The following is a 27,232-nucleotide window of genomic DNA, read 5'->3' as shown; positions in this document are numbered from 1 at the left end:
CTACTATCTCAGGGGAAGGTGGGAGGGGAGGTGGGAGCGGGACAAGGGTCAGACACTGACCAGCGTTGCCATGGCAACCTTCTCAGCCGGGCTAGTGTGGTCTGATCTGTGTGCGAATGAGCCAACAAAAAACGCACACACACACACACACACACACTTTGACGTGTCCTTGATGTCCTCTTCACTCCTGCTAAAGTTTGTTGCGGCTGAGGTCCTTTAGAAGTTGTTTGGCGGTGTCGGCTCTGTGAACATCTCGCCCGTGGGGCACTTAATCCACACTGAGCTGCAGGCCGACAGCTCGCTCGCCCGCAACCAGAGCCACAGCAAATCTCTCCCTCCGTCTGAAGACAGCCGCCAGCCAGACACACCAGGAGGAGGGAGAGGGTGGGCGAGAGAGAGAGAGAGAGAGAGAGAGAGAGAGAGGGAGAGAGAGAGAGAGAAGGATAGCGAGAGATAGGGGGAGAGAGAATGGGAGAGAGAGAGAGAGAGAGAGAGAGAGAGGGAGAGAGAGAGAGAGAAGGATAGCGAGAGATAGGGGGAGAGAGAATGTGGAGAGAGAGAGAGAGAGAGAGAGAGAGAGAGAGAGAGAGAGAGAGAGAGAGAGAAGAGGACACGGCCAGGGAGAGAAAACTGCCAGGACCAATGTGATCTTCCTTGGTAGTATTCTAGTGTTGCAGAACTGACAGCCTAGGGTATGAATCCTCTGTTGCAAAGCTTCCTTTGTCCTCGCGATGATCCTGAATAACATTTATAGCAGCTGCCTCTTATGCAAATGTGTTAAAACAACAACTGCTCAAACTTGGAGGCACTGCCAAGGATTTAAAGCACCACTGACGCTACTGGTCCACCAGATGCCTGAACTGAGCGAGGCGTCCATCCTGGCCTGGGCGGGACCAACCTTCATTCTGCTTAATTGACCAATGAGAGCTGTGCCTCAGGACTGCCAATGAGGCACTGTGTGTCACCTTCACAACGCAGCGCAAAATTGTTGTGTGACACTGCCAGCAGAGTCAGACGGTCCATATGAAGAGCCTGGCACTCTGGCACCCCTGCGTCTCTGCCTAACATCTGCCCGTGAGGCAGGGAGCATCTGTGCTGCGCGCTGGCGCCTCCTGACGCAGACGCCAAACCAATGACTGTCCTCGCTTCACACTTCCGGCAGGGTTGCAACATGTGTGAGGATGCGCACTTCATTTTTGTTGAGTGTGAGAGTGTGTGTGTGTGTGTGAGTGTGTGAGTGTGTGAGTGTGTGAGTGTGTGAGTGTGTGAGTGTGTGAGTGTGTGAGTGTGTGAGTGTGTGAGTGTGTGAGTGTGTGAGTGTGTTAGTATGATCATGTATGTGTTTGGTTAGTGTCTCTACACAGGAATAGAGGAGAGGAGAGCGTGAAAAAGAGAGAGACAGAGAGAAAAAGAGAGAGAGCCAGAGAGCGTAAGAAAGAGAGAGAGAGAGAGAGAGAGAGAGAGGGAGAGAGACAGAGAGAAAGAGAGAGAGAGAGAGAGAGCGCGTGAGAAAGAGAGAAAAATAGAGAGAGAGAGAGAGCGTGAGAAAGAGAGAAAGCGTGAGAAAGAGAGGTGAGAAGGCACCTCCGCATCCAAAGTAGTCTCTCAGAAACATACCTGCTCCACAGCGGCTGTCATTAGAGCTGCAGATGGCCTGAGACTGAGCCATTATGGACTGAGAAGTATGAATGGACTAACCTGTCATTTCACTCACCACTGACATGGAAAAAGAACACACAAAAACCTACACAAAAGAAAAAATCCATCTGCTCCCAGTGTTAGATCCGAAGCTCTCTTTCATCTAAAATACATCACAGACCTTACATTCTGTGGATGTGTCAACATGTGAACTTCTAGACAATGAGCTGTAGGAGTGAATAATTCAAATGTTAGCCTATGCATCCACTGTTCAGGAGGGACACTCAATTTTCCAGTGTTTGTGCTGCACTAGCCTTCGTGAGCTATGGACCTTTGCTGCGCAGCTCTGTCTGGTTCAGTCAACATCAGGAGATCAAGGCGAGCCGGAGCGCAGGGGTCCACGAGGCCTCCTGCTGGGGCCGGCGCCAGGCATCCATTTGCCTGTGATCTCTGGAGATGGGGAGTGACAGCGGGGACCAACAGGTCCCCGACATCAGTGCCGCTCTGGAGCTCCAGACGCAGCCCCTTGTGCCCTCTCTATGCCACCTTTAGCCTGCTGCCCCTCTCCAAACGCAGCCCCTTATGCCCTCTCTATGCCACCTTTACCCTGCTGCCCCTCTCCAGACGCAGCCCCTTGTGCCCTCTCTATGCCACCTTTACCCTGCTGCCCCCTCCAGACGCAGCCCCTTGTGCCCTCTCTATGCCACCTTTACCCTGCTGCCCCTCTCCAGACGCAGCCCCTTGTGCCCTCTCTATGCCACCTTTACCCTGCTGCCCCCTCCAGACGCAGCCCCTTGTGCCCTCTCTATGCCACCTTTACCCTGCTGCCCCTCTCCAGACGCAGCCCCTTGTGCCCTCTCTCCGCGCCCCGTCGCCTCTTGCTGTCGCCCGGCTGCCTCTGGGCGCAGCTGCAATCTTTGTCATATTTTAATTGATGATGGGCTAATTAACTGCCTGACTGACTCCACTGAGTCCTTGTCTCACTCAAGGATACGCGCACAAAAACACTAAGTGACACACAGTGGCTCCCTCGGTCACACACGCGTGCACCCTCACATACACACAAAAACATTAAGTGACACACAGTGGCTGCCTCGGTCACACATGCGCGCACACTCACACACACTCAACACAAAGCTCGGGGTGTCTCTGATGGGAACACTGAGCTCACCTCCATGTTCCACTCCCCCATTACACTCTGGAAACGCATCCCTGGTTGTTGGCGCCCGATGCCTAATTAATTAGCCCATTATTTCTCATTAAGAGGCTTAATTTGGTTTGATATGTGCCGCGGAGGAGCAGCACCTCCGGGCAATGTTATTTATTTCCAGTGCAAACACCTCCCTCCCACACGAGTGCCTCTCCACACGACTCAGGCATGATGACCCCGGGGCCATTTCTTTTGTTTCGGAGGCGGTCTTGGGAGCGTTCTCTGCCCGTGTTTAAAACGCGCCTCGTAACCAAGTCTAATGTGGCGGGAGCGGAGGTAATTGAGCGTGCTGGTGTAGTGGCTGCAGCAGCCCCCAGTACTCGCTGGCTCTCCCGCTCTCTTGCTGAGGGTAAGAGCAGAGAGCCGGGCCCTCTGGGCACCACAGCCCCATAAATAGTGGGTTAATAAGCAGACTGATTGCCAGGGATAATTATCTGGCCGGAGCGGAGCGGGTGTGCCACAGCTGGAGCCGGCAGGAGGCCGGACCTCCCTGCATGCAGCTGTGACCCAGCACTTAATCCGGCGAGAGGCTATGATTTTTTTTGGATCGTACCCCGAAACTTTTTCATTTAGAAAAAGGATATAGAGATGATATATAAATGATGTAGGAGAAGTGAATAACATCTACTAGTGCCTGCCATTACGGCCGGTTGATAATCCTGCATGGAATCTATGTGTCGTGTACCGTACACTACAGCCTACACTACAGCCTGACGCGAACCTCTGCAGAAATGTAACGACACAAGGTGGTGACGCAGACCGCAACAACTGTGATTGGTCCGCTTGGTAGCATCCTGCTGATGCACTTGCATTGGCTCTGTGTAGAACCTTAAATCAGCCTTCAGGCTAACAGCAAACAGCACAAGAGTGTCTTGCTTCTTGATAGAGAAGCCCCTACACCCCCACACAATCATATCCAAGTCTCTGCATGTCTCCCGAGACCCATTCTTAGAACCAGCAAGCCATTTTCAAACAATGTTTAAAAATCAAGACCCAAGAAGGTTTAAATATCATTTTTCTCCATTTCTTCTCATGGGTCTGTGTTAATCCATATCCTTGATGGTTTCACACTCATCACTCTGCCCTTGGATAAAGGCTCTGTCAGCGCCCTATCCTAAGCTGCAGGCTTTTTGATCCAATCAGGACTTGTTTTCCAGATATTTTCAAACGAACCATGACTGAGTGTCGGTCCCTCAGTACCCTAGCAATCGTCAGTGAATCCTTCCGTAATTTACCTTCATAAAAACAGGCTACACCGTCAGACTGAACCGCTCACCAGTAGTTCATGTCTTTATTCGTGCACAGTGGCTGTCATATTTCACAAACCTACTGCTTGCTAAACGACTTTTCCAACTGGCCTTCATCTACACAATCAGCCATTTCTGTGGGCTCCTCAGTCTGGTGGTTAAACAACCTTGCAGAGGGTGGCGCTGAGGACAGTCAATTTAGTGTTTGAAGTTTTATTTTCAGCTGACTGCTGATCACGGATTACGTCATCATTCATTTACTTAGGGTTGGGAGGCACACTGAGCGTTTGACAGGCCCACTACGGACCCCCAAGGGGCAACACTGAAGGCCTTTTGTGAGGTCAGGCTAGATCACTTCTGTAATGGCATTTCAGAAGCAGTTGTGTTGGGGCCCTTTAATGTGTGACATCTACACAGGAAATACACGGCCTGCCAGAGCAGACTCAACACTACAAATCACCTCAGCAGTCGGACACACATTCACACACCATAACCAAAACATCAGCCGACAGACAAATACATGGAGCTACTTTAACCCATAAAACGCCAATACAATGTAAAGACGACACAAATTAGATATATCCATACATGAAATATCTATGTACGATCGTTCACATTTACAACCAGGCTGCTCACCTTCACATCTGACACCTTCATGCGGGTGCCCTCTTTGCCCACGAAGATGTCGTCCACGTCCACCAGCAGGTGGCGCTCCAGAGGCAGGCACAGTCTGCGGCCCGTCAGGTAGGCAATGGCGTCCACGAAGATGAGCTTGTGCAGCCAGTAGGACAAGTTGTTCCCGAACAGCACCCTCTGGATGCCGTCGTGAAGGCCCAGATCCTGCACCACGGTGGCGTGGAGGGCCCGGTGTGGGCCCAGGTGGGCCAGCGCCTCGGAGGACTTGGTGCTGGCCAGGAGCACGGGCTCGTAGGTGCTGTGGTTGGACTGGAAGACGGTCCAGTCGTCGCCGGGCAGCGGCCCCGGCTCCACCTGGTTGGGCCGGGTGACGTAGAGGAGCGGCGCGGCGGGGTTGATGCGGTAGTCGCGCAGGCCCAGGTTGGAGTGCAGGAAGAGCGGGAAGCCCTTGAGCTGGGCGCTGAGCAGCGAGTTCTCGTTGGCCTTGAAGAAGCCCACGATGCCCACGCCGTACTCCGCGCAGTACTTGTCCAACAGGTCGCGGTTCCAGGCGTCCAGGTTGACGTACTTTAGGATGTTCTCGTAGATGACGAGGGCGTAGCGGCCCTGGTCGCGCTCCATCAGCGTAGGCATGTCGCCCTTGCTGGGCGCCACCTCCGTGCGGTAGCGGAAGCGGCTGGACTCCAGGATGGCCACGATCTCCTGTCCCAGCTGCGAGTAGATGCTCTCCACGAACACCAGCACCATCGGGTCGGTGCGCGACGGGTCCGCCGCCTTGGCTGCCGTGCGCTGGCGTCCGGCCTGGGGATGCATGAAGAGGGGCGAGCGCTGAGCCCCTCCCTCGCCCCCCAGCCCAAAGCCCCCCGCGGCGCCGCCTCCCGCGGCACCTCCTCCGCAGTCGCTGAAGGGCAGCGGGGGCGCCTCCTTGATCTTGGGGCTGTTGCTGACGTAGTAGGCCAGGAAGGCCATGGAGAGCAGGCAGAACACGATGAGGGCCATGATGAGGCGATGGAGCTCCAGCTGACGGAGGCCCCGAACCAGCTTCCAGGGGCCCATGGCTGCACAGACCTGGGGACGCCGCAGCACACACAGCAGCAGGAGGAGGAGGAGGAAGAGGAGGAGGAGGAGAAGGATGGGGGGATAAAAGAGGAGTTGGAGGAGGAGAAGGAGGGGGAGATGGGAGAGGAGGAGGAAAAGGGTTGAGCAGCAGACACTGGCACCAGCTTCTGGTCAAGAGGAGCCATTTACGCTAGGTCACCATGGCCCCCATAGCCCATGTCTCGCCCCAGTGGTGGTGATTGTGTCCTCCCCTTCGCACTTCTTATCGCTCTCTCTCTCTCTTTGTTCACTCGCTCCTCTCCTTCTTCACATGGAACAGGGACTCGTGGTGCTTCCGATGTCCTGGTGGATGATCCCCCTCCCTCGCTCCAGTCTTCCGTCTCTCTGTTGTTCCCACTTTCTCTCCCGCTCTGCGACGACTGTCTTATCCTCCCGCTGCACGTCTCTCTCAGTCCGTTCTGCTATCAGGATAGGATTTCCTGCTCACTCGCTCGCGCTTCTGCACACTCCCCCCCCTTCTCCACCTCCTCCGCCCAGACGATCAGTGACTTGAGTCCTCCCTCTCTCTTTCTCTCTCTCCCTCTGTGGTGGAGTTGCAGCCTTCTCCTGTCACCTCCTCCGGGCTCAGCAGCGTCCCTGTTTAATGCGCTCCCCGCTGGGACACATCCCTGAACGCGGCCCCCCACGGAGCCCTAGCCTGGCCATCCTCAGGGCGTGGGAGGAGAAGAGAAGAGAAGAGGCACCTTCAGCACAGAGAGACAGCAAGAAAGACAGAGTGAGAGAGTGAGGAAGAGAGTCAGAGTGACAGACAGAGAGAGTGAGAAAGAGAGACATACAGACAGTGTAAGAGAGAGAGAGAGAGAGACAAAGTGACAGGTGGTTAGGGCATTTCAGGACCAACATGTCATAACACTGCATTAAAAAAAAAAATGAGCTCTCCAGATGGAGCGCAACAGAAATACGAGGAAAAGACAAACTACAGGAAACATGAAGGCAGTGGGAGTGGATGAGTCACTCAGACGAGTCAAATAGGGGATGGAATTGGGCCCAGCAGCTAAATGGAACACATTACTGAAAACTTACAGCAACCTACAGAGGAGAATTACTAGGGGAAAACAAATAAATGGTGTGTTGTGTGCTCTGCGTAGTGCTAAGCTATGGATGGATTTCATACTGCTTTGATAGAAGTCCTATGAAGAGGACAATGAAACATGGGGACGCACACACGCACGCACGCACGAGAAACGTTCAAAGTTGTCCTCAATATTTAATGGCCAACTGAGCGACTGTATGTTTAACCTGACAAAATGGGCATTCAGCTGCCTATGTCATATTCCTCAGCAAAAGTGCTGGGTCATGGCACTGCGTGGCGTTGCGTGGCACCGGGGACTAACGTGAGCACTGGTGGCTTTTCCGTTAATGGTCCTCCAACCCAACCACCATCCCCCTCCCAACTCTTTTGGCTTGTGGTTGGCCTTTTGCGTGTTGCGTGTTCTGTGTGTGTGTGTGTGTGCGTGTGTGTGAGTGTGTGAGTGTGTGTGCTTTTTTCTCATGGCTCCCAAAATAGTCCCACCAATAACATCCACGTGCTCTGTTCTTCCACTGAGATAGCATTACAGGTGCGAAAGGTGGGGGGCGGAAGCAGGTTGAAATGGGGTCGGTCATGCTGGCTGACGTGTGCTGCAGAGATTTTTGTTTACGTTTGCTTCTCCCCAGACCCCCCCCCCCCCCCCCAACACACACACACACAGACACACACACACACGGGGCACAGTGGGGGTGGGGTAAGGCTGAGCGTAATTCAACGCCGTGAGAGCGGTAGCTCTGGTCAACGGACACACAAACATAGATGTCAACGGACACACAAACATAGATTTCCACGGAACACACACACACACACACACACACACACACACACACACACACACACACACACACCTTTCCAAACAGGACAGAGCACACACTGTATAGGCAGGGGCACACAAACACAGAGTTTTCTCTACACAGTTAACACACACACACTGCCCACAAGCATGCACACACATAGCACTTTACACATGATTACACGCATACACACACAGGCAGGCAGGCAAACACAGGCACGCACACACACACAGGCACAGAGACACAGGCACAGGCACACACACACACACACACACAGGCACACACACACCCCTTTCATTTATGAACCCCATTAATGTATCAGGTTAAAACCACATGGGATGGATAACACCAACACTGTATTCCCACTCAGGCTTCCATAATGGTAATGTAACAGGTGTTGTATTCCCACCTGCTACCATGCTACTAGTACTAACCTCAGCGAGAAACTAAAACATATGCAAACTCATACCAGTAAACCTGCTATGAACTGTCCTAGCCCGCTCCAGTGTAGGGAACCATGGGAAACGTTGGCAGTTGCTATGATGTGTTAATATGAACTGCTAAATTAAACTCATGTATTTGAGATACTAGCCATTATTTCATGCAAATGGAACTCTGCCACTTGAACTGTTTAAGGTTATTTTAAAGTTTCCTTAGGCAACCATAGCAACCAGGACACACTGTTTGCTGCATAGCAACCAGGACACACTGTTTGCTGCACAGACTGAAACATAGTTTAGGTTCTTAAAATCAGCTCACCATTAAAAGACAGTCTTGGGTTCAAAGTGATCACAACCGTTTGTGGATTATGTTAAACAGCTTCACATAGACATTAAACAATCCTGAGAGAAATAATGGGACATCAGTGGGACCAGGTCTTACTCTATACAGTGATTGAGGGGGGAGAAGGTTCTCCTCCACCTGGTCCTTCTCGAACAAGTTAATCCAAAGGCTCCAAGTCCCACTGGGGGATTGTCGTTAAGGTCGCCAGGAGACGGATAAATGATTCGACACTTGCGTTCAGCGTCCGTTTCCACATGGCACCATAGCACTAAATAAACGCTCAATAAATGTTTTCAATGTGAGTGGGAATGAGGTGCCACACACACACACACACACACACACACACACACACACACACACACACACACACACACACACACACACACACAGAAAGTGTCCCTCCCTGACTACTCAGTGTCATTGGCCAGCCCGTGGGGACTGCAGGCTCTGCTCATCTAAAGCGGCTCAGAGGCTGTGGCGTCTCTTCAAAACAGGCATCATAAACAAAGGCCTTCAAATAGATTGGGCTTGAACTGAAACGTAATCATCCTTTGGGAGTCGTGTTTGTCTCACTCTTCCACCCCCCCTCCCACCCACTAACTCATCTCTTCTCCGTTCCCTTTTCCCAGTGTGTGTGTGTGTGTGTGTAAGCAGAATGGGCCATCATTCAGCTTTTTCACATGATCAATGCCAGCTACGGTGCTGCGCGAAGTCTGGGTCGGCACTTAAAGGATCATTTTTCTCACAAATGAACAAACCAAGGCCCGGCTGGAGCAAAGGCACCTTGGCAGAGAGACAGGATGGGAGAGGGAGACGGTGGTGCGAGTGAGGAGACGACACAAGCAGGGAGAGAAAGGAGGAGACTGAGTAAAAGCCAAAAGTGAGAGACAGTGAAGGGGAGAGACGGAGAGAGGGAGAAAGAGAGGCAGAAAAACAGAGAGAGAGAGGGGGAGAAAGAGAAGAGAGAGGGAGGGAGAGAGAGTGAGAAAGTTCACCACCTTCAGGGCCTTGTGAGAATAGAGCTGAGAATTCCTAATGTGTCTCTTGGAAGCCTGGTGCAGCACACACACACACACACACACACACACACACACACACACACACACACACACACACACACACACACACACACACACACACACACACACACACACACACACACACACAAACGGGTGGAGGAGGGGGCAGGGTGGAGGAGAGGGCAGGGTGGAGGAGAGCCCAGGGGTGTAGCTGGGGCCGGAACAAGCCTGAGGAGCCAGAGAATGGGGCCCAACTCCACCAGGCACCCAATCCATCACCCTGAGAGAGCCACTCACGGCCAGAGAGGGAGAGCATCCTGAAACAGGAACCCCTGCTATAATTAGCCTGAGAAGCAGCTCACCTCGCTGACCATCTCCTCTTCACAACAAGGGCACGGACCACTGCACAGACCACACATTCACACACTCCGAACACACACACACAGAAACACACACACACACACAGAAACACACACACAGAAACACACACACACACACACACACACACACACACACACACACACACACACACACACACACACACACACACACACACAACCAAAACAGCAGGGGTGAACAAATCAGTCATCCGTGGAATTGGGACAACCAATTTGGAGGCAGGCAGGCAGAATGTGATGAGGGTTTCTCTGGAGGCCAAGTCGAAACACACAACATATCCATCTCCCTCTAGTCCAGCCACCCCGCTCCTGTCCCACAGGGCTCTGCTCCCCTCACCTCCTCAGAAACAAATACCCAGACGGCATGAACTTCATCAGACCTCACCGCCATGATGCCAGACTGGTCTGGAGTTCACTGATGGTCAGTATACTCACTTTATCAGCTGGAATATTCCTGCCAAGTCCTAACCCAACTCCCAACACTCAATACAACCAATACAAAAGGCCCACCTAAATAAGCATTTGGCCTTAAAATCAGCACTAACGTCTCAACTTCAATCTCCACATCAAAGCTGCAGTATGGCAAACTATAAATTAGACTATTAGAGGACAGCGCATATACACAGCTGCACGTATCGAACTGCAGGGCTGACATATATAACAGAGGAGTCCACCAGGTCAACAGGTACCTAGGGGAGTTTAGCATCCGCTCATGACGGAACAGGTAACTAGGGGAGTTTAGCATCCGCTCACGACGGAACAGGTAACTAAGGGAGTTTAGCATCCGCTCACGACGGAACAGGTAACTAAGGGAGTTTAGCATCCGCTCATGACGGAACAGGTAACTAAGGGAGTTTAGCATCCGCTCACGACGGAACAGGTAACTAAGGGAGTTTAGCATCCGCTCACGACGGAACAGGTAACTAGGGGAGTTTAGTATCCGCTCACGACGGAACAGGTAACTAGGGGAGTTTAGTATCCGCTCACGACGGAACAGGTAACTAGGGGAGTTTAGCATCCGCTCATGACGGAACAGGTAACTAAGGGAGTTTAGCATCCGCTCACGACGGAACAGGTAACTAGGGGAGTTTAGTATCCGCTCACGACGGAACAGGTAACTAGGGGAGTTTAGCATCCACTCAGGAATCTATATGAGCATGCGCTCACACACTCATAAACACACACAGGAGCACAAGGCAAGGCTAAAATCATTCCCACTTTTCAGTTAGAAGCTGTAGGGCAGTTTCATAGATAGAAGCTGTAGGTGTATGTGTATGAGTGTATGTGTATGAGTGTGTGTGTGTGTGTGTGTGTGTGTGTGTGTGTGTGTGTGTGTGTGTGTGTGTGTGTGTGTGTGTGTGTGTGTGTGTGTGTGTGTGTGTGTGTTTATCACGCTGCTCAGAGAGGGGGGTGGGATCACATTACCCTTGATAAGCACGGCAGGCGCACACAAATGGATTACGGAAACAAACACGCCGGAGTTGGGGCAGATAAGACTCTGGTTGCCTCTGTCTGCTTGTGTGCACTCCGCTGCCTCGTGATCATTTTACAGGGCGAAAGAGGGCACCCAGACAACCGGATAAGGGGTGTGTGTGTGTGTGTGTGTGTATTTTGGGGGGGGGGGGGGGGTGTGTGTGGTGGGGCTCGGCGAGATTTCCACCGGGCCGAGAGTGCGGACTGCCGCACCGGGAGAGCGCCCAGACGTGTCTCGGCGCGTAGGATGCCGGTAAATTATTCAGTGGGATTGGAGGGCGGTGGGATTACTCGCCTGCAGCAGGAAGTCACTGTGATGGCAGTCAGTGCATATCTCCATCTTATTAGGGACGGAGGTGCCAGACGGCAAACACAACTCTGTTTACAGGCCAGCCAACCATGAGGCGGCAGGAAAGAGAGAGATAGAGAGAGAGGGAGAGGGAGTGAGAGAGGGAGGGAGGGAAAGAGAGAGAGAGCGAGAGAGAGAGAGAAAGAAAGAGAGAGAGAGAGAGAGAGAGGAAGGAAGGAAGGGAGTGAGGGAAATGGAGTGAGGGAAAGAAAGAGTGAAGGAGAGAAATAGAGAGGGCGAGAAATAGTGAGGGCGAGAAAGATAGAGTGAGGGAGAGAAAGAGAGAGTGACGGAGGCAGTGAAGAACTAAGAGCACAGCGGTGTGTGTGTGTGTGTTCAATAATACAGCAGCTGCTGGGTTAACACGGAGGCCTGCATGTCTGAGGCGCTCACATTCTAATTAGGAACAGGCTTTTAGGAAGGAGCTCACCCTCGTACACACACACTTTTTTGAAAGTTAGGGTCATGCAGATTCACAGTATGCTTACAACCAAGATTTAGCTCTGTCTGTGTGTGTGTGTGTGTGTGTGTGTGTGTGTGTGTGTGTGTTCTCCCAGATCCACAGAGCAACAGCTGCAGCACTGTGTCCCCCTCTGTGAGAGGATGAGAGCCCTATTGGGAGCCTCCATCTCCAGAGGGGAAGGGATGGCATGGCATGGCAGACATTCACCACCAATTCTAATCTACACAAAGAACACAGCAGAGCAGAAGACATTACAGGGACTGAGACATGAAGAGAGAGGGAGAGAGAGATGGTGCGTGTGAGGGAGAGAGAGAGAGAGAGAGAGATGGCGTGTGTGTGAGAGAGAGAGAGACAGAAAGAGTGCAGCTGCTCTTCATCCCATTTAACAGTCACCTGGTATGATTCATCCCCCCTCCATCTCTCTTCCTCTCTCACTCCCTCCATCTCTCATTCCCTCTCTCTCTCTCTCTCTCTGACCCTCCGGACTCCATCTCTGTCCATCCCCCTCTTAGAGTCTCACCCATTATCACTCGACCCCTTATCTCCTCTGTTTCCTACTCTTTTCACTCCCTCCTCACATCTATAACTCATCCCATCCTAAACCGCTCTCTCTCTCTCTCTCCAAGTTCTGCTCTGAGGACTCGTTCCGCAGGTGCTGACACACAAGCATACAGACTAGGGGCTCGCTCGCTAGCTCTCTCTCTCTCTCTCTCCACATGGGTGCCAGCAAGTTTGAAAGAGGCAACGTCGTGCGAGCAAGTTTGAAAGAGGCAACACCAACAGCAGTGTGTGTGTGTGTGTGTGTGTCTGCCACACAGTTTCCAGGTGCAGACAGCACAGATAAGCAGGCGTACACATCAGCAGCAGGTGTGTGTGTGTGTGTGTGTGTGTGTGTGTTTGTCTCCAGTGAGCATCACTGGTCTGTTAAACACTGCACAGGGGAGGCCTGGTATGTTTGTGAGTCATGAAATCACTGACGTGACCTTGGACTTGACACAAGCTCCGGTCGGCTCGACCAGTCACTCCTCACTTCATCCATTACTACTCCCCCACCTCCACTCCTCTGTATCACACACACACACACACACACAAACACAATCCTCCATCACCCACACTTCTCCTCATTATCAACACACACACACACACACACACACCACATTTTCCCCCTCTGTTTGTCTCTGAAGCCACATGTTGCCAGGCCCCCTGTTGTGATGCTCCAGTTAAAGGCCTTCTCCTGTGGAAAGCCCCTTTCACTCAGCAAGGAGACGAGGCCTTTCATCAGAGCGCTCTGTCATCACACAACCGAAGGCAAACATCCTCATTCTGCCCCTCTGCCAACATCCGCCATCAAAAATAATAAAACAAGATATGTTTTCACACGCGTGTATACACACACACACACACACACACACACACACACACACACACACACACACACACACACACACACACACACACACACAGTGATGGGCACATCTGATATGAGGATGATAACAACCTGACTGGAAGAAAGAAGCAGAAGAAAGTGGTAGATATACAGACATAGCAATCCACTGGCCATGCATTCAACAGAAAAGCCCAACAAAGGCAGGTAAACTTCTGTGTGTGTGTGTGTCTGTGTGCGTGTGTGTACGCAAATGTGTGTGTGTGTGTGTGTGTTTGCTCTTCAAAAGTCAGCAGCAGCAGCAGTCTTCTCTAACACATTACTGCAGCCCCCTCTGACCCAGTGGAGATACCATAGGAGCTTATGGGCTTGTGATGCGTCACATTCCAACCATGATCAACACCCACCAGGCAGGGCCTGTAGTACACCGCACACGCCAGCAGGGGGACACACTCGCCAACACACACACACTCACCTACACACTACACACTCACCATCACTGAAACGCTGGTTGGCTGAGTAGATGTCACTGCTGTGACCTGTGGTTATACAAGTCAGCCACAGGTGGCAATCCTCTGGCCTACACACACACTGTTTTTTCCCTACAAATGGCGTCGCTCGGCACAAAGATCAGTGCAAACATTTCTTAAAACATTTAATGAAAATGCATTTGCCACCAAAAATCACAATGACAATCTCAAATCACTGGTCACTTAATTGAGCGCCACCTCAGAGTCTCTTATGGGCCGATCCGCACCCAACACGGTTCTCCCGGAGTGCAGTGCTGGTATGTGAAGGAAGCGTGTGTGTGTGTGTGTGTGTGTGTGTGTGTGTGTGAAGTAAGAGTTGTGCGCGCGTGTGAGTGTGTGGAGGAAGTGGTGTGAGTGTGTGGAGATGATGTGTGTGTGTGTGTGTGTGTATGTATGTATGTTGAGAGGTGTGTGTGTGTGAGATGGTGTGCTGGAGCTGCTCCTCATCAGGTCGCTGGGATGTGAGTGTGTGTAGGCTGAGGGGCGAGGGAGAGCTGACAGCTGCTGTGTTTGCTCTCTCAACCACAAACCACCGCAACAAAGACCCAGCACAGCACCCCCCTCTCCCCCCTCCCCCCCTCTCCTCTCCTCTGAGGCTAAGGTCAGGGCCCCACAGCCCCGCAGCGGAGAACTGACCGCCAGATTCCAGAGGGAAGTGACCCCCTCTGTTACTCCTCCACCCCCATCCCTATTCTTTTAAAACCCCACCACCTCCTCCCCCCTCTCCCCCCAAATCAGCCCACAATGAAAGAACACCCCCAAATAGACTGCAGCACTGAATATAGGAGAACATGACACACACCACCTCCTCCACGCAAACACGAGACTAATGGGAAAAGAGGGAGGAGGAATCACACAGTGAGAAAAAATTATAATCAAATGAGTGCATCACCCAATCAACGTGTGCCTCGCCCAACAAAAGCTATTATTTTTCATACTTTAGTAAAAATGGAGCTGAACTTTGTGCGTGGTGAATTCACGCCGGCCTTCCAAAGATAAAAGAGCTCAGTTGCCTTTCATGCCGGTTCAGACTTCAATGGCCGTCTAAGTCCAGGATAAACCCCGCCTTTTAAAGGATCATTTTCCTCGTGTTTCATGTTTTTGTCTTTCTGCCTCTTGCTGAGTTAACTGACAAACAACATACTGGCGTACCAACCTCCGACGAAAGGTCTGGAGGCCTCCGATGTATACACTTTAAAATAATCAAACTCATCTCTGGTTAAGTAGATAGCCTCAACAACATGGCGCGCACACACGCAGAATTTCCCTAATACAAATTGCAGAAATACAAACACTAAATCACAGCAATCACCTCATCACAAACCTAATGTACCATTTTTCATTATTTTTGGAGGGTGCTGTTGCCATTCAGCTAAATCGTTTAATATCTCGAGCTAGAATTTCATCTGCTGTTTGTCATGCTAGCACCTGACGTTAAAAACAATAAAACTCTTTTAGCATTTTGTGTGCTACTGAACGCTGTTTATGGTAATTAAAGCAGCTTTGGACTCATCCTGCGCTGATTAAACTCTGGGAATGCTGAGGAAGACCATTCCCACTCCAGGTGTAATCTCAGAGGAGGGTTGAGAGACCCTCAACACGGCACCTGACTGCACAGCCAGAGGGCTTTTAGTCTCCGGCGCGATTATGGCTTATGCAGGGAGAGCACTGAAACACATGGTGCTTGGAGAGATGGATAGAAAAATAGATAGAAAAATTGAGAGAGAGATAGAGAAAGAAAGAAAGAGGAGAGAGAGGGGAAAGAAAGAAAGAAACAAAAAAAGACACAAACAAAAGAAATAAAAAAAAAAAGGAAGAAAGAAAGAGACAGACAAACTGACCCAGCTTGTCACCGGTAGCCGAGTGCATCTGAGCCTGTCACAGCCAGACAGGGGCTGAAGGCTGATTTATGGTCAGTTACGTAAGCGCAAGAGGCCGCGCAAGAGGCCGCGCAAGCCCCTTGCGCGACTTTTCACGTCTTGCGTGCGTCGGCCCCTTTTTCTAGACTTGCGTTAGTTTACGCAAGCCTATTGTTCTGGGTGTGAATTGCTTGGCAACACCCCCAACGCAACGCGTAAGCACCTAGCAATTCATGCTCCCTTTAGAAGCATGCAAGGGCCTTGAGGTTCCTGTGAACCAACAGGTGTGAGCCGTGATACCCGGCGTCAGGGAGCCACCTGCTGAGCTCAGGTTCAGACCTGTGCCAGCGCTGCCCACAGAGAGCGATTTGGCCTCGGTGAAAGAGATGCCCGCCTGAGAGCCACTTAATTAGTCCTGCCCATCCCAGAGCACACGCACGGCACGCATTACAACACTGTACTTAGCAGTTAAGGAGAAGAGGATAGAGAGAGAAGGAGGGAGGGAGGGAGAGGGAGGGATAGTGCAAGGGAGCAAGATTTAACAGAGAATAAGTGATTGCGGTGGGGGAAAAAAAAATCAACGAGTGAACAAGGATGAGAGGAAAAGGCAGAGAGACATAGAGGGAGAAAAGAGGGAGCAGAACGGAGAGAGAGCGAGAGGGGATGAGACATTTTATTGAAATGAGATGGAAAGGTCAGCATTAGCAGCAGGGAGTTTCTAGGCGGAGCAGCTGGAGAGAGAGCATGAGGGAAAGAGAGTGAGAGAGAGAGAATCAGGGAAGAAACCAAGGCAGAGAGTAGAGGTGGGGGGGCGGATACATAACATATAACCCCCCCCCCCCCCCACACACCCACACACTCCCACTGCTAGCTCTTCCAGGGGAGGAGACCCAGGATAATCTCCCTCATTAAGGCAGAATAAATGTTTAATCATTAATGATGGCACTATTAGCTGGCCCATCCATCCATGTGTTGGCAGCCCCCCCCCCCCCCTTCTTCCTGTGCCTCTCCCTTACAGGTGGTCACTACACTCAGAAGCCCACACACACACACACTCACACACACACAGCTCCCTGATCATCACAGATGTTGGTGCAAATGTATGTGGGTGCAAATAGCAAATAGTCCTTCCTCTGTCGCGTATCTGACAAGAGAGGAAACGGTTGGCACGGGCAACAGTTGCTGAGGGAGACGAGGGGTGGAGTGAGCTCAGAAAGCATCACAGCTCACTCATAAAGCTGCTTATTCAGTTTTGAGTTGATTTAATTTGATCAGCAAATTGATCAGTCCTCGTCTTACGCGCAGACTTCCGCTGACATGCATTACGGGTCTCTTAAGGTGGGGACAGCTGAGGCCACTAAGGCTGCCCACTCAGTCCATTTAATTAGTTCAGCTCGCTACACCAGATTTCCTTGTATAACTCAGAATCCTCAGCCGAGCACAAGTGGTGGTCAGTGGTGACGACACTGACGCTAAACACATGGCCAGCCTCCCCTGACCCATCCACACCTGGTCTCTCCCCTGACCCATCCACACCTGGTCTCTCCTCTGACCCATCCACACCTGGTCTCTCCGTTACGGTGGGAGTAAATTAAGCCACTTAGAGGCCTTGTTTCAGCTAGCCAATCAGCCTTTGGGTCAGGCATGCTAAATGACCCAGGCCAGCCAGCCGGTCATCTCTCAGAGAAATCAGCAGCTGGATGAGAAACAGCTGAGAAAGCTCTGCTGCCTGAGACTAGGCAAACACACAGGGGGTGTGTGTGTGTGCGTGCTTGAGTGTGTGCGTGCATGAGTGAATATGTTTATATATCTGTGTGTGTGTGTGTGTGTGTGTGTGTGTGTGTGTGTGTGTGTGTGTGAGAGAGACAGAGAGAGTACGGATGTCTGTGTGCAAGAGGGAGGTGTGTTGCTTGTGTGTGTGTGGGGGAGGGGGGGGGGGGTTACGTTGTTCTAGCGGATTCCGGTACGTTCTTTCCACCTTGGTTTCATGCTTCAGCCAGCCACGTGGCCATTTGTGTTTAGACAGCAAACTGCCTGCATCTGCAGGAAGAGAGGCTATGGCGACCACCCACCATGAATGAGTGAGTGAGTGAGTGAGCGCCAAAGGGAAGTTTGTGTGAGCAAGAGCCTGTGTGTGTGTCAATCTATGTACACACACACACACACACACACACACACACACACACACACACACACACACACACACACACATATACTGTATAAAGAGGTCCACATCTGTGGGTGTTGGAGGTAGGTTTGTATGTATGTATATAGTCAAGTAACTGTGTGTATAGGTATGTACGTATAGCATAACACATAAGTGAGTGTTACACAGGGTTGTAGTGTGTGTGTGCCTGCCGGCAAACAAGAATGTGTGTGTGTGTGTGTGTGTGTGTGTGTGTGTGTGTGTGTCACACTAGGGAAAGGCACAGTGGACCACCTGTCCAACACCATCCCCCTTTGATGGCCCTGAGGCACCCTCTGATGATGGAGGCATCCACACTGCAGCAGCTCCTCTCCCTCCACCACTCAGAACACCCACAGGGCTGGGGCAGGGGATGGGGCCGGGGCAAGAGTTAAGAATGGGGCTGGAGTAGGGGCTGGGGCCGGGGTAGGAGCTGGGGCGGGGGCAAGAGTGTGGGGCTGGAGTAGGGGCTGGGGCTGGAGTAGGGGCCGGGGTAGGAGCTGGGGCGGGGCTGGGGCTGGGGCTGGAGTAGGAGCTGGGGCGGGGCTGGGGCTGGGGCTGGAGTAGGGGCTGGGGCTGGAGTAGGGGCTGGGGCCGGGGCAAGAGTTAAGGATGGGGCTGGAGTAGGGGCTGGGGCCGGGGTAGGAGCTGGGGCGGGGGCAAGAGTGTGGGGCTGTAGTGAGCCGGCCTGGTCTGTCGGTCTCTCTGGCTGTACGGGGCCGGGAGCTGGCAATCACACTCCGGCGGGCGAGCGAGCGTGCAGTTTAAACTCTGTGGTTTGGCAGCGGTGTAAGCTGTCAGAAGTACGACAGCCGGAGGATCGAGAGCGTGTCAGAGTGTGACTGTGTATATGAAGTTCTAAGAGTGTGTGAGGGTTGAAGTGTGTGTGTGTGTGTGTGTGTGTGTGTGAGGGTTGAAGTGTGTGTGTGTGTGTGTGTGTGTGAGGATGTTATGATGTGAGAGAGAGAGGTGTGAAGTTTGGGGGCTCGAAAGCTTTACTGCGTGAGTCTTTGGACCTCTGAGTGTTGTTCTGAAGGCCTCCCTACGTGTTTGAGTCTGAGAGTCTGAACGGAAAACCAAACCAATGAAAAGATTTAATTCTATCCCACTGTGTGCGACCTTTCCTTGTGCTGCACGAAAACATCTAAACCTGCGTGCGCTCGTGTGTGTGTGTGTGTGTGAGAGGAAAACTGTGCACTGTGAGACCTTGGACTGGCATGTAGAGTGTGTTTTCATTTTTAAGAGAACGACAGAGAAGGAAGCACAAAATCACAAGAAATCCCAGGGAGAGAAAGCAGAAAGAAAACAAAAGTAAGTGCATGAAAGAGAGAGACCCATAGAGAGCGGCGAACCAGAAGAGCCGGGCCAGCCAGTGATTCAGGAGAGCAGCGGGGGGGTTTGGGGGGGTGGGGGCACTCAGCCTGCCCCCTCAGTGGCCAGATCCCTCCATCAGAAGCCTCTCTCTCTGACCCCTGACCCCATCCCAGCATGCCCTGGGCCACCACACCATCCCTGCTGGCTGCAGCCTGAAACAGCCCCGTCTCCTCTGGGCTCCACTGTGTGCAGCTCCAGCTCTCCCGGGGCCCGGGGATCCTATCCTCTCTGCTTGGGTTGTGTTCCTATCCTCTCTGCTTGGGTTGTGTTCCTATCCTCTCTGCTTGGGTTGTGTTCCTATCCTCTCTGCTTGGGTTGTGTTCCCATCCTCTCTGCTTGGGTTGTGTTCCTATCCTCTCTGCTTGGGTTGTGTTCCTATCCTCTCTGCTTGGGTTGTGTTCCTATCCTCTCTGCTTGGGTTGTGTTCCTACTAGGGATGCAAATTATCGATTAATTCATTAATCATTAGTTGATAATCTTATCGATCGACTTTCGATTAATTGATAAGCGGCGTTTTTCACCTGAGTTTCAGTGCTTCAATAGGGCCTTTACAAATATCAGCTAAATAGTTGAGTTATTATATTACATTACATTCTGATAATTCTATTCTATTCTATTCTACATTCCTCAAATAATTATGCATTAGGAAAAGAAAGCAGAAAAGTTTTTTTATGGTATAACAAAATACATTCTTTAATTTAAAACAAAGAAATAAATTATGGACTGGCTCAGTTCTTGCATTTGAAACAGACATAAAAAAAAAAGAATAGAAGAAATTAAATAGAGAGCCAAACAGAATATTATTGAGCCTATAGATTATGAAGAAACTGCATCTAGGCTATTACAAGCTAAATAGCCAACACAACTCTCTGAAGTTTAACTCGCGCTCACGGTAGTGAGGGATATAGTAGTTACATTCTTAATGGCAAGCCATCAGGCAAAGGTAAGCTAGCCCGCTAACGAGCTAGGTATATAATATCATTAAGCCTGAGTGAGCTAGTCCGCTATCAAGCTAAATAGCCAACTCAACTCTTACTTACTTACTCTCATGAGCCAAACTCGCGGGCACACGTTAGCGCGGGAGTAGACAGAGATATTCATATTCATAGCAAGGTGAGCTAGCCCGCTAACGAGCTAGGTAGCTAACTCTATGAAGTCTCAGTGAGCTAGCCCGCTAACGAACTAATAGCTAACCTCGCGGCAGTAAGCGAGAGAAGGTATAATACAGTGTAGCTGTGATTTAGGACAGCAGCATGCACGGTGTTCAAATGATAACTGAGTAAGCTAGTGGAACTATTGTATTTCAATACCGCATTAAACAGAGAACATTTGACTTCTTTGCCTGAATTAACAATGTTGAAGTGGTCCCACACTGCACTTCTCTCGCTTCATTTTGTTTTCAACCGGTCTCTCGCGCTAGCGCCCTCTAGCGATTAATCGTGATTAATACATTTTGATCGAGCAACCTCTTAATCGACAATTAATCTAAAGTCGATTAATCATTTGCATCCCTAGTTCCTACCCTCTCTACTTCGGTTGTGTTCCTATCCTCTCTGCTTGGGTTGTCTTTCTAGCCGATTCTTGGGTTGTGTTCCTATCCTCTCTGCTTGGGTTGTCTTTCTAGCCGATTCTTGGGTTGTGTCTCTATCCTCTCTGCTTGGGTTGTGTTCCTATCCTCTCTGCTTGGGTTGTGTTCCTATCCTCTCTGCTTGGGTTGTGTTCCTATCCTCTCTGCTTGGGTTGTGTTCCTACCCTCTCTACTTCGGTTGTGTCTCTATCCTCTCTGCTTGGGTTGTCTTTCTAGCCGATTCTTGGGTTGTGTTCCTATCCTCTCTGCTTGGGTTATCTTTCTAGCCGATTCTTGGGTTGTGTCTCTATCCTCTCTGCTTGGGTTGTCTTTCTAGCCGATTCTTGGGTTGTGTCTCTATCCTCTCTGCTTGGGTTGTCTTTCTAGCCGATTCTTGGGTTGTGTCTCTATCCTCTCTGCTTGGGTTGTCTTTCTAGCCGATTCTTGGGTTGTGTCTCTATCCTCTCTGCTTGGGTTGTCTTTCTAGCCGATTCTTGGGTTGTGTCTCTATCCTCTCTGCTTGGGTTGTCTTTCTAGCCGATTCTTGGGTTGTGTCTCTATCCTCTCTGCTTGGGTTGTCTTTCTAGCCGATGCTTGGGTTGTGTTTCTACCCTCTCTGCTTGGGTTGTGTCTCTACCCTCTCTGCTTGGGTTGTGTCTCTATCCTCTCTGCTTGGGTTGTGTCTCTATCCTCTCTGCTTGGGTTGTCTTTCTAGCCGATGCTTGGGTTGTGTTCCTACCCTCTCTGCTTGGGTTGTGTTCCTACCCTCTCTGCTTGGGTTGTGTTCCTATCCTCTCTGCTTGGGTTGTGTTTCTAGCCGACTTAAGTGAGGCGTGCAGGAGGAAATGGACAGTCATGTAGCAATCACTCCATCCATATGAGGAAGCTACGCCACACTCTCACCAGACCAGTGGCTAATACACGTACGGTTCTCCTGCCTGCAGCTCTGCTTCAATATCCCCAACAAACCAGCATCTCAGACCCCCTCCCCCTCACCACACAGCTGAATGCGGAACACAACCAAACACCAACACACAGAATAACAGGTCCACCCAGTAGCTGCTGAAAACCGCCTTTTGCATTTCTGCCACTTTTATCATCATGTGACACTGAGCTCCGTCGCCCAGAGTTACCAACTCCATCTCCCGTTGCTACGCTCATCCGTCTCTCCCTCCAACCATCCATCCATCCATCAGTGGGAGGCGTGTGAGGGCCGAGCGGGAGGCCATCACAGCGTGTTATTATTACAGCGCCGCGGCGCTAGGCTGCGTGCCAGTCTCACAACCTCTCCGTCTTCCACTGACACATGATGAGTCCAGGGCCAAGGCCACATCTCCCTTTCCGCTCTCGCCATCCTTCTCTCCTCTCTCTCTCTCTTCTCTCATCTCTCTCTCTCTCTCTCTCTCTCTCTTCTCTCTCTCTCATCTCTCATCCTCTCTCTCTCTCTCTCTCTCTCATCTCTCTCTCTTCTCTCTCTCTCTCTCTCCTCCTCTCCTCTCTCTCTCTCTCTCTCTACTCTCTCTCTCTCTCTCTCTCGTCTCTCTCTCTCCTCTCTCCTCTCTCTCTCTCTCTCTCTCTCTCCTCTCCCTCTCTCTCTCTCTCTCTCCATCTCCATTTCTCTCTTTCCCCCTCACACTCACACTTGCTGGCTCTCTCTCTATCTCTCCCTCTCCCTCACACTCTCTCTTGTATGCCTGGAGTGGTTTCTGCTCCTGCTGCCGCTCTGTTCCTCTCCGTCTTCTGAGCCTTTCAGCCAAACAACAAGCGCTGTTGCATCAACTGACTGACTGCAAACACACACACACACACACACACACACACACACACACAAACACACAAACACACACAGAGACTGCAAAACACACGCAGACACACTGACTGACTGCAACACACACACCACACGCACACTGACTGCAAAACACACACACACACACTGACTGCAACACACACACACACACTGACTGACTGACTGAGGCTACTGCTGGTGCCCATTCTGGGAAGAAATAAAGGTCTGGGGAGAGTTCCAGTCAGTCTGCTGAAATGAGATATGAGCAGGGAGCATGAGATATGAGCAGTAACTGAGAGTAACCTGTCAACAGTTAATCTCCGATCACTCCATCTAGTCTTAACTGAAAGCCCCATCAGACCTCTTCCTTTACTGGCAGGCCTCATCATTTAGCTGAGATTTGGTTAAAACCCTTTTTCTTTTTTTACAATAACAAAAGGCACAGGATGGAGATAAAAGTATGCAGACAATGTGATGAAACGTCTGTCAGTGAGCCATTCTGTGTGTCCTGTAGGCTGAGTGCATTGGTCATGCAAGGCTGTTCAGAGTGTAGCTCCCTGCCTGACAACGAACTGGCCAGTCTGCATCAGCTCCATGTCCACAGCCTGGGAGCTCTTTCCTTTCCTTTCCTCTCCTCTCTTCTCCTCTCATCTTGTCTCGTCTCCTCGTTCAATCTCATTAGCACAAACAATCAAGGACAAAAGGCTTAGCTGTGATCCTGGCTGCTCCGCACTTCACATAATGTGTGAGGTACCTGTCAGTGCTCAGATCTGTGTCCCTGACACACACACATACACGCGCGCACGCGCGCACGCACGCACGCACGCACGCACGCACGCACGCACGCACTGCACGCCACGCACGCACGCACGCACGCACACACACACACACACATGTGCTTCTCCTCTGTGTCACTTCTCTAGAGGCCTCCTGCCTGAATGCTAATATTAGCTGACAAGATCCACGAGGATGCCTCACGTGGCCACAGCATCCGGGAGAAGAGCACACAGCCGTGCCTTTAAAAACAACACACCCGCTCTCCCTCTGTCTCCCTCCCTCCTTTCTCTCTCTCCCTCTCTCTGAATGAACTGCACCTCACTTCAACTTCTAAAAACAAACACACTTCCCTCTCCCCATGTGCTCCCGGCTGCCTGTGTGGCCTGTGGAGAGGGGCGGTGAGTGGGGCGCGGGGGGTTTGCCTGAGCCTTTGAAGACGCCGCGAGCCCAGAGGAGAGGAGCCCAGAGGAGCGAGCTGATTTACTGGCCGGAGTGCGTTACAGTGTTACGACTGTTGGTGATGATCACGAATGGATTCCCCAGACGCCTTCTGCATACACTCTCTGTCCCCCCATGACCTCTGTGTGTGTCCCCATGTGCATGGCTGAGTGTGTGTGTACAAGTGTGTGTGTCTCCGAGCGTGTGTGTGTCCGAGTGTGTGTGTGTGTGTCCCGAGTGTGTGTGTGTGTGTGTCCGAGCGTGTGTGTGTGTGTGTCCGAGCGTGTGTGTGTCCGAGTGTGTGTGTGTCCGAGTGTGTGTGTGTGTGTCCGAGTGTGTGTGTGTGTGTGTGTCCGAGCGTGTGTGTGTGTGTTCGAGTGTGTGTGTGTCCGAGTGTGTGTGTGTCCGAGTGTGTGTGTGTGTGTGTGTGTCCGAGTGTGTGTGTCTGAGTGTACTGCTGTGAGGGAGCACAAGAACCGGGAGGGTTGGTTGGGCTGGGAGTGGAGGGGTGGGGGGTGTAATTTGCTGGGAGTCCCTGGGAGGGCGCATCAAAGGCAGGCCGGAGAGAGCAGCTCTGAGTCGGGCTGGTGGAGCCGCAGCAGCCCAGCGCCGTGCCGCCGCACACACACAGGACACACACACACACGGGCCTGCAGACCGCTGATACCTCCCAGGCAGCACACGGCGCCTCCGATAAGGGTGCGTGGAGGCAGAAACCCATACAAATGAGGATTCACACACACATACAGGTACACAACTGCAGCGGGGACACACATGCACACACACACAAACATACACACAGTTAAATCAGACACACACATACAGGGTTAGGCTGCTGGCGCACACACACACACTTTGGAGGCTATATATAGTGTGAGTGTGTAGGCAGCCTGATGCCTTTTCTGTCGCAGGCAGATATTCGACCCCCTGGGGCTGCTGGGAAGAGACAGCTTTGAAGCGAGGGAGAGTGGGAAAAGGTGCACACCCATCCAAAACAACCAGGAAGCTGCAAGCCTGGGTCTTCCACATTATGTTCTTTTTTATCCAATCCTCCTTCTCTTCACACACACACAAACACACACACACACACACACACACACACACACACACACACACACACACACACACAGGGTCTGGCAGCACACTTTGGAAGACCTTCACAGTTGGTATGGGTAGTGACTACATCTCAGCTGTAGTCTCTCCCAGTATTTTACTCCAGTATACATTCCAAACCTGGAACTAACATGCAAGCAGGCCAGCAGGCAGTGAGACAGGCCAGCAGGCAGGGAGACAGGGAGTGAGACAGGCCAGCAGGCAGGGAGACAGGCCAGCAGGCAGTGAGACAGGCCAGCAGGCAGGGAGACATGCCAGCAGGCAGTGAGACAGGCCAGCAGGCAGGGAGACAGGCCAGCAGGTAGTGAGACAGGCCAGCAGGCAGGGAGACAGGCATGGAGACAGGCCAGTAGGCAGGGAGAAAGGGAGTGAGACAGGCCAGCAGGCAGGGAGACAGGCATGGAGACAGGCCAGTAGGCAGGGAGACGGGCAGTGAGACAGGCAAGTAGGCAGTAAGACAGGCAGTGAGACAGGCCAGCAGGCAGAGAGACAGGCAGTGGACAGGCTGCCACAGACAGGTGTGTAAATCAGAGCTCATGGACATCACCTGGCACATGACACAAGCTCAGCGGCATGGAGAGTGATTGCATCTGAGAGAGGTGGAGGTGCTGATATGAGAGGTGTGTGTGTGTGTGTGTGTGTGTGTGTGTGTGTGTGTGTGTGTGTGCACATGTGTGTTCTTGGGAGGAATGTCAGCCAGTTTGTCGATCGATTTGGGCCCCTGAATCGACCAATCACAGCCTGCTCCTGTCACTGCAGGGGCCATTCCATGGATTTTAATTAGTGAGAGACTGCCCCACACAGCTGGGCTCAGAGCATCTATATGTGTGTGTGTGTGTGTGTGTGTGTGTGTGTGTGTGTGTGTCTGTCTGCCCTTCTTGACAAAACGGCATGGATCATCAGCCATCCACACACACACACACACACACACACACACTCCTCCCACTCTTATCTCACACCTCGGGGAAGGCCAAGTGTGAATGGCATCCAAGGCAACACACACACACACTCATCTTCATCACACACACACACACACACACAAACTAGCACAGAATAACAAACACACTGGCGATGTCAACGAGAGGAAACTCAATTTGTGGATCTACCTGTGATTCGGACCGGTTCAAAATATAACAGTGTCTTCTTTGGCTCACGCTACAACCAGTGACGTGCAGTCAGGGTAGGCAAGGTAGGCACTGCCTACCCTGACAAAATTCAAACGTAAAAATGTTTATTAAATCATTTTATTTAATAAACTTGTATTTGTATTTGTACCGAGTATTCTTGTGATTTATATATGCAATACATACGTTATTCCAATTGTTTAGACGTTACGATGACAATTGTATCAGTTACGCATAAACAAATACAAAAAACCGGTAGAATAAGCAGTGCCTTTACTGTCCATTCATTTTGAACGGCAACGAAGAAGTCATATCGCGCATGCGCACTTAGATTCTGTATTATTTAATATGTACGTCGAAAGGCACAACTCTACTGTGCCTTTGCACGTAAATATGTTATGCCAGTAATCATCTACGCTACGTATCAAACATGGACCAATTAAAATTGAGATATTACTGGACATTTGCGCAGCTGACGTCATTACACCAGCTAAGCGTAATCCCCGCGAAAATCAAAGTAAAAATGACAACAGCGGTATCTACCGATATTGTGGAACTTAGACATTTCTCTAAACTCGACTTTAATAGAAAAAAGGAGTAACTAGCAAGAGGGAGGCCTATTCCAACACTAAATGAACTTCTGCAGAAAAAGGGACCAAAAATTGTCGTTTTCAAACGGACTGGTATGACAAAAAAGATTGGCATTGTGGCTGTGCTAGTCAGGTGAGTTAGAAACTATTTTGAGCTTAATTTTGAAATGATAAGTGTGGGGTTGAATTAATGCCGACTGCAAGCCATTTGCTTTCATATTCAATTGAGCAGTGTGTGTTCTCATTGCTGCTGACTGACATACATAATTGGCCGCTGTGCGGATAAAGATGGTTGCATTCTGATGATGGACATTAACTGGTGTGTGCGTGCGTGTGCGAGACTGAG

At 51.2% G+C, this 27,232-nt stretch overlaps 1 protein-coding gene across 1 annotated transcript in view; it reads right to left on the bottom strand.

Annotated features, from left to right (window-relative positions):
• The window catches only part of ndst2a (N-deacetylase/N-sulfotransferase (heparan glucosaminyl) 2a), a 118,986-nt gene that overhangs the window by 19,506 nt on the left and 72,248 nt on the right, over positions 1–27,232 (bottom strand). Inside the window, exon 4 of the mRNA XM_080848933.1 lies at positions 4,732–6,533. Coding sequence (XP_080705059.1) covers positions 4,732–5,787 — 1,056 coding nt within the window. The 5' untranslated portion in view covers positions 5,788–6,533. The remainder of the gene's footprint in view (positions 1–4,731; positions 6,534–27,232) is intronic.

This window comes from Sprattus sprattus, assembly GCF_963457725.1.
Source record: "Sprattus sprattus genome assembly, chromosome: 12".
Taxonomy (NCBI): domain Eukaryota; kingdom Metazoa; phylum Chordata; class Actinopteri; order Clupeiformes; family Clupeidae; genus Sprattus; species Sprattus sprattus.
The sequence above is the reverse complement of the archived record's forward strand: the minus strand, read 5'-3'. Positions and strand labels throughout refer to the sequence as shown.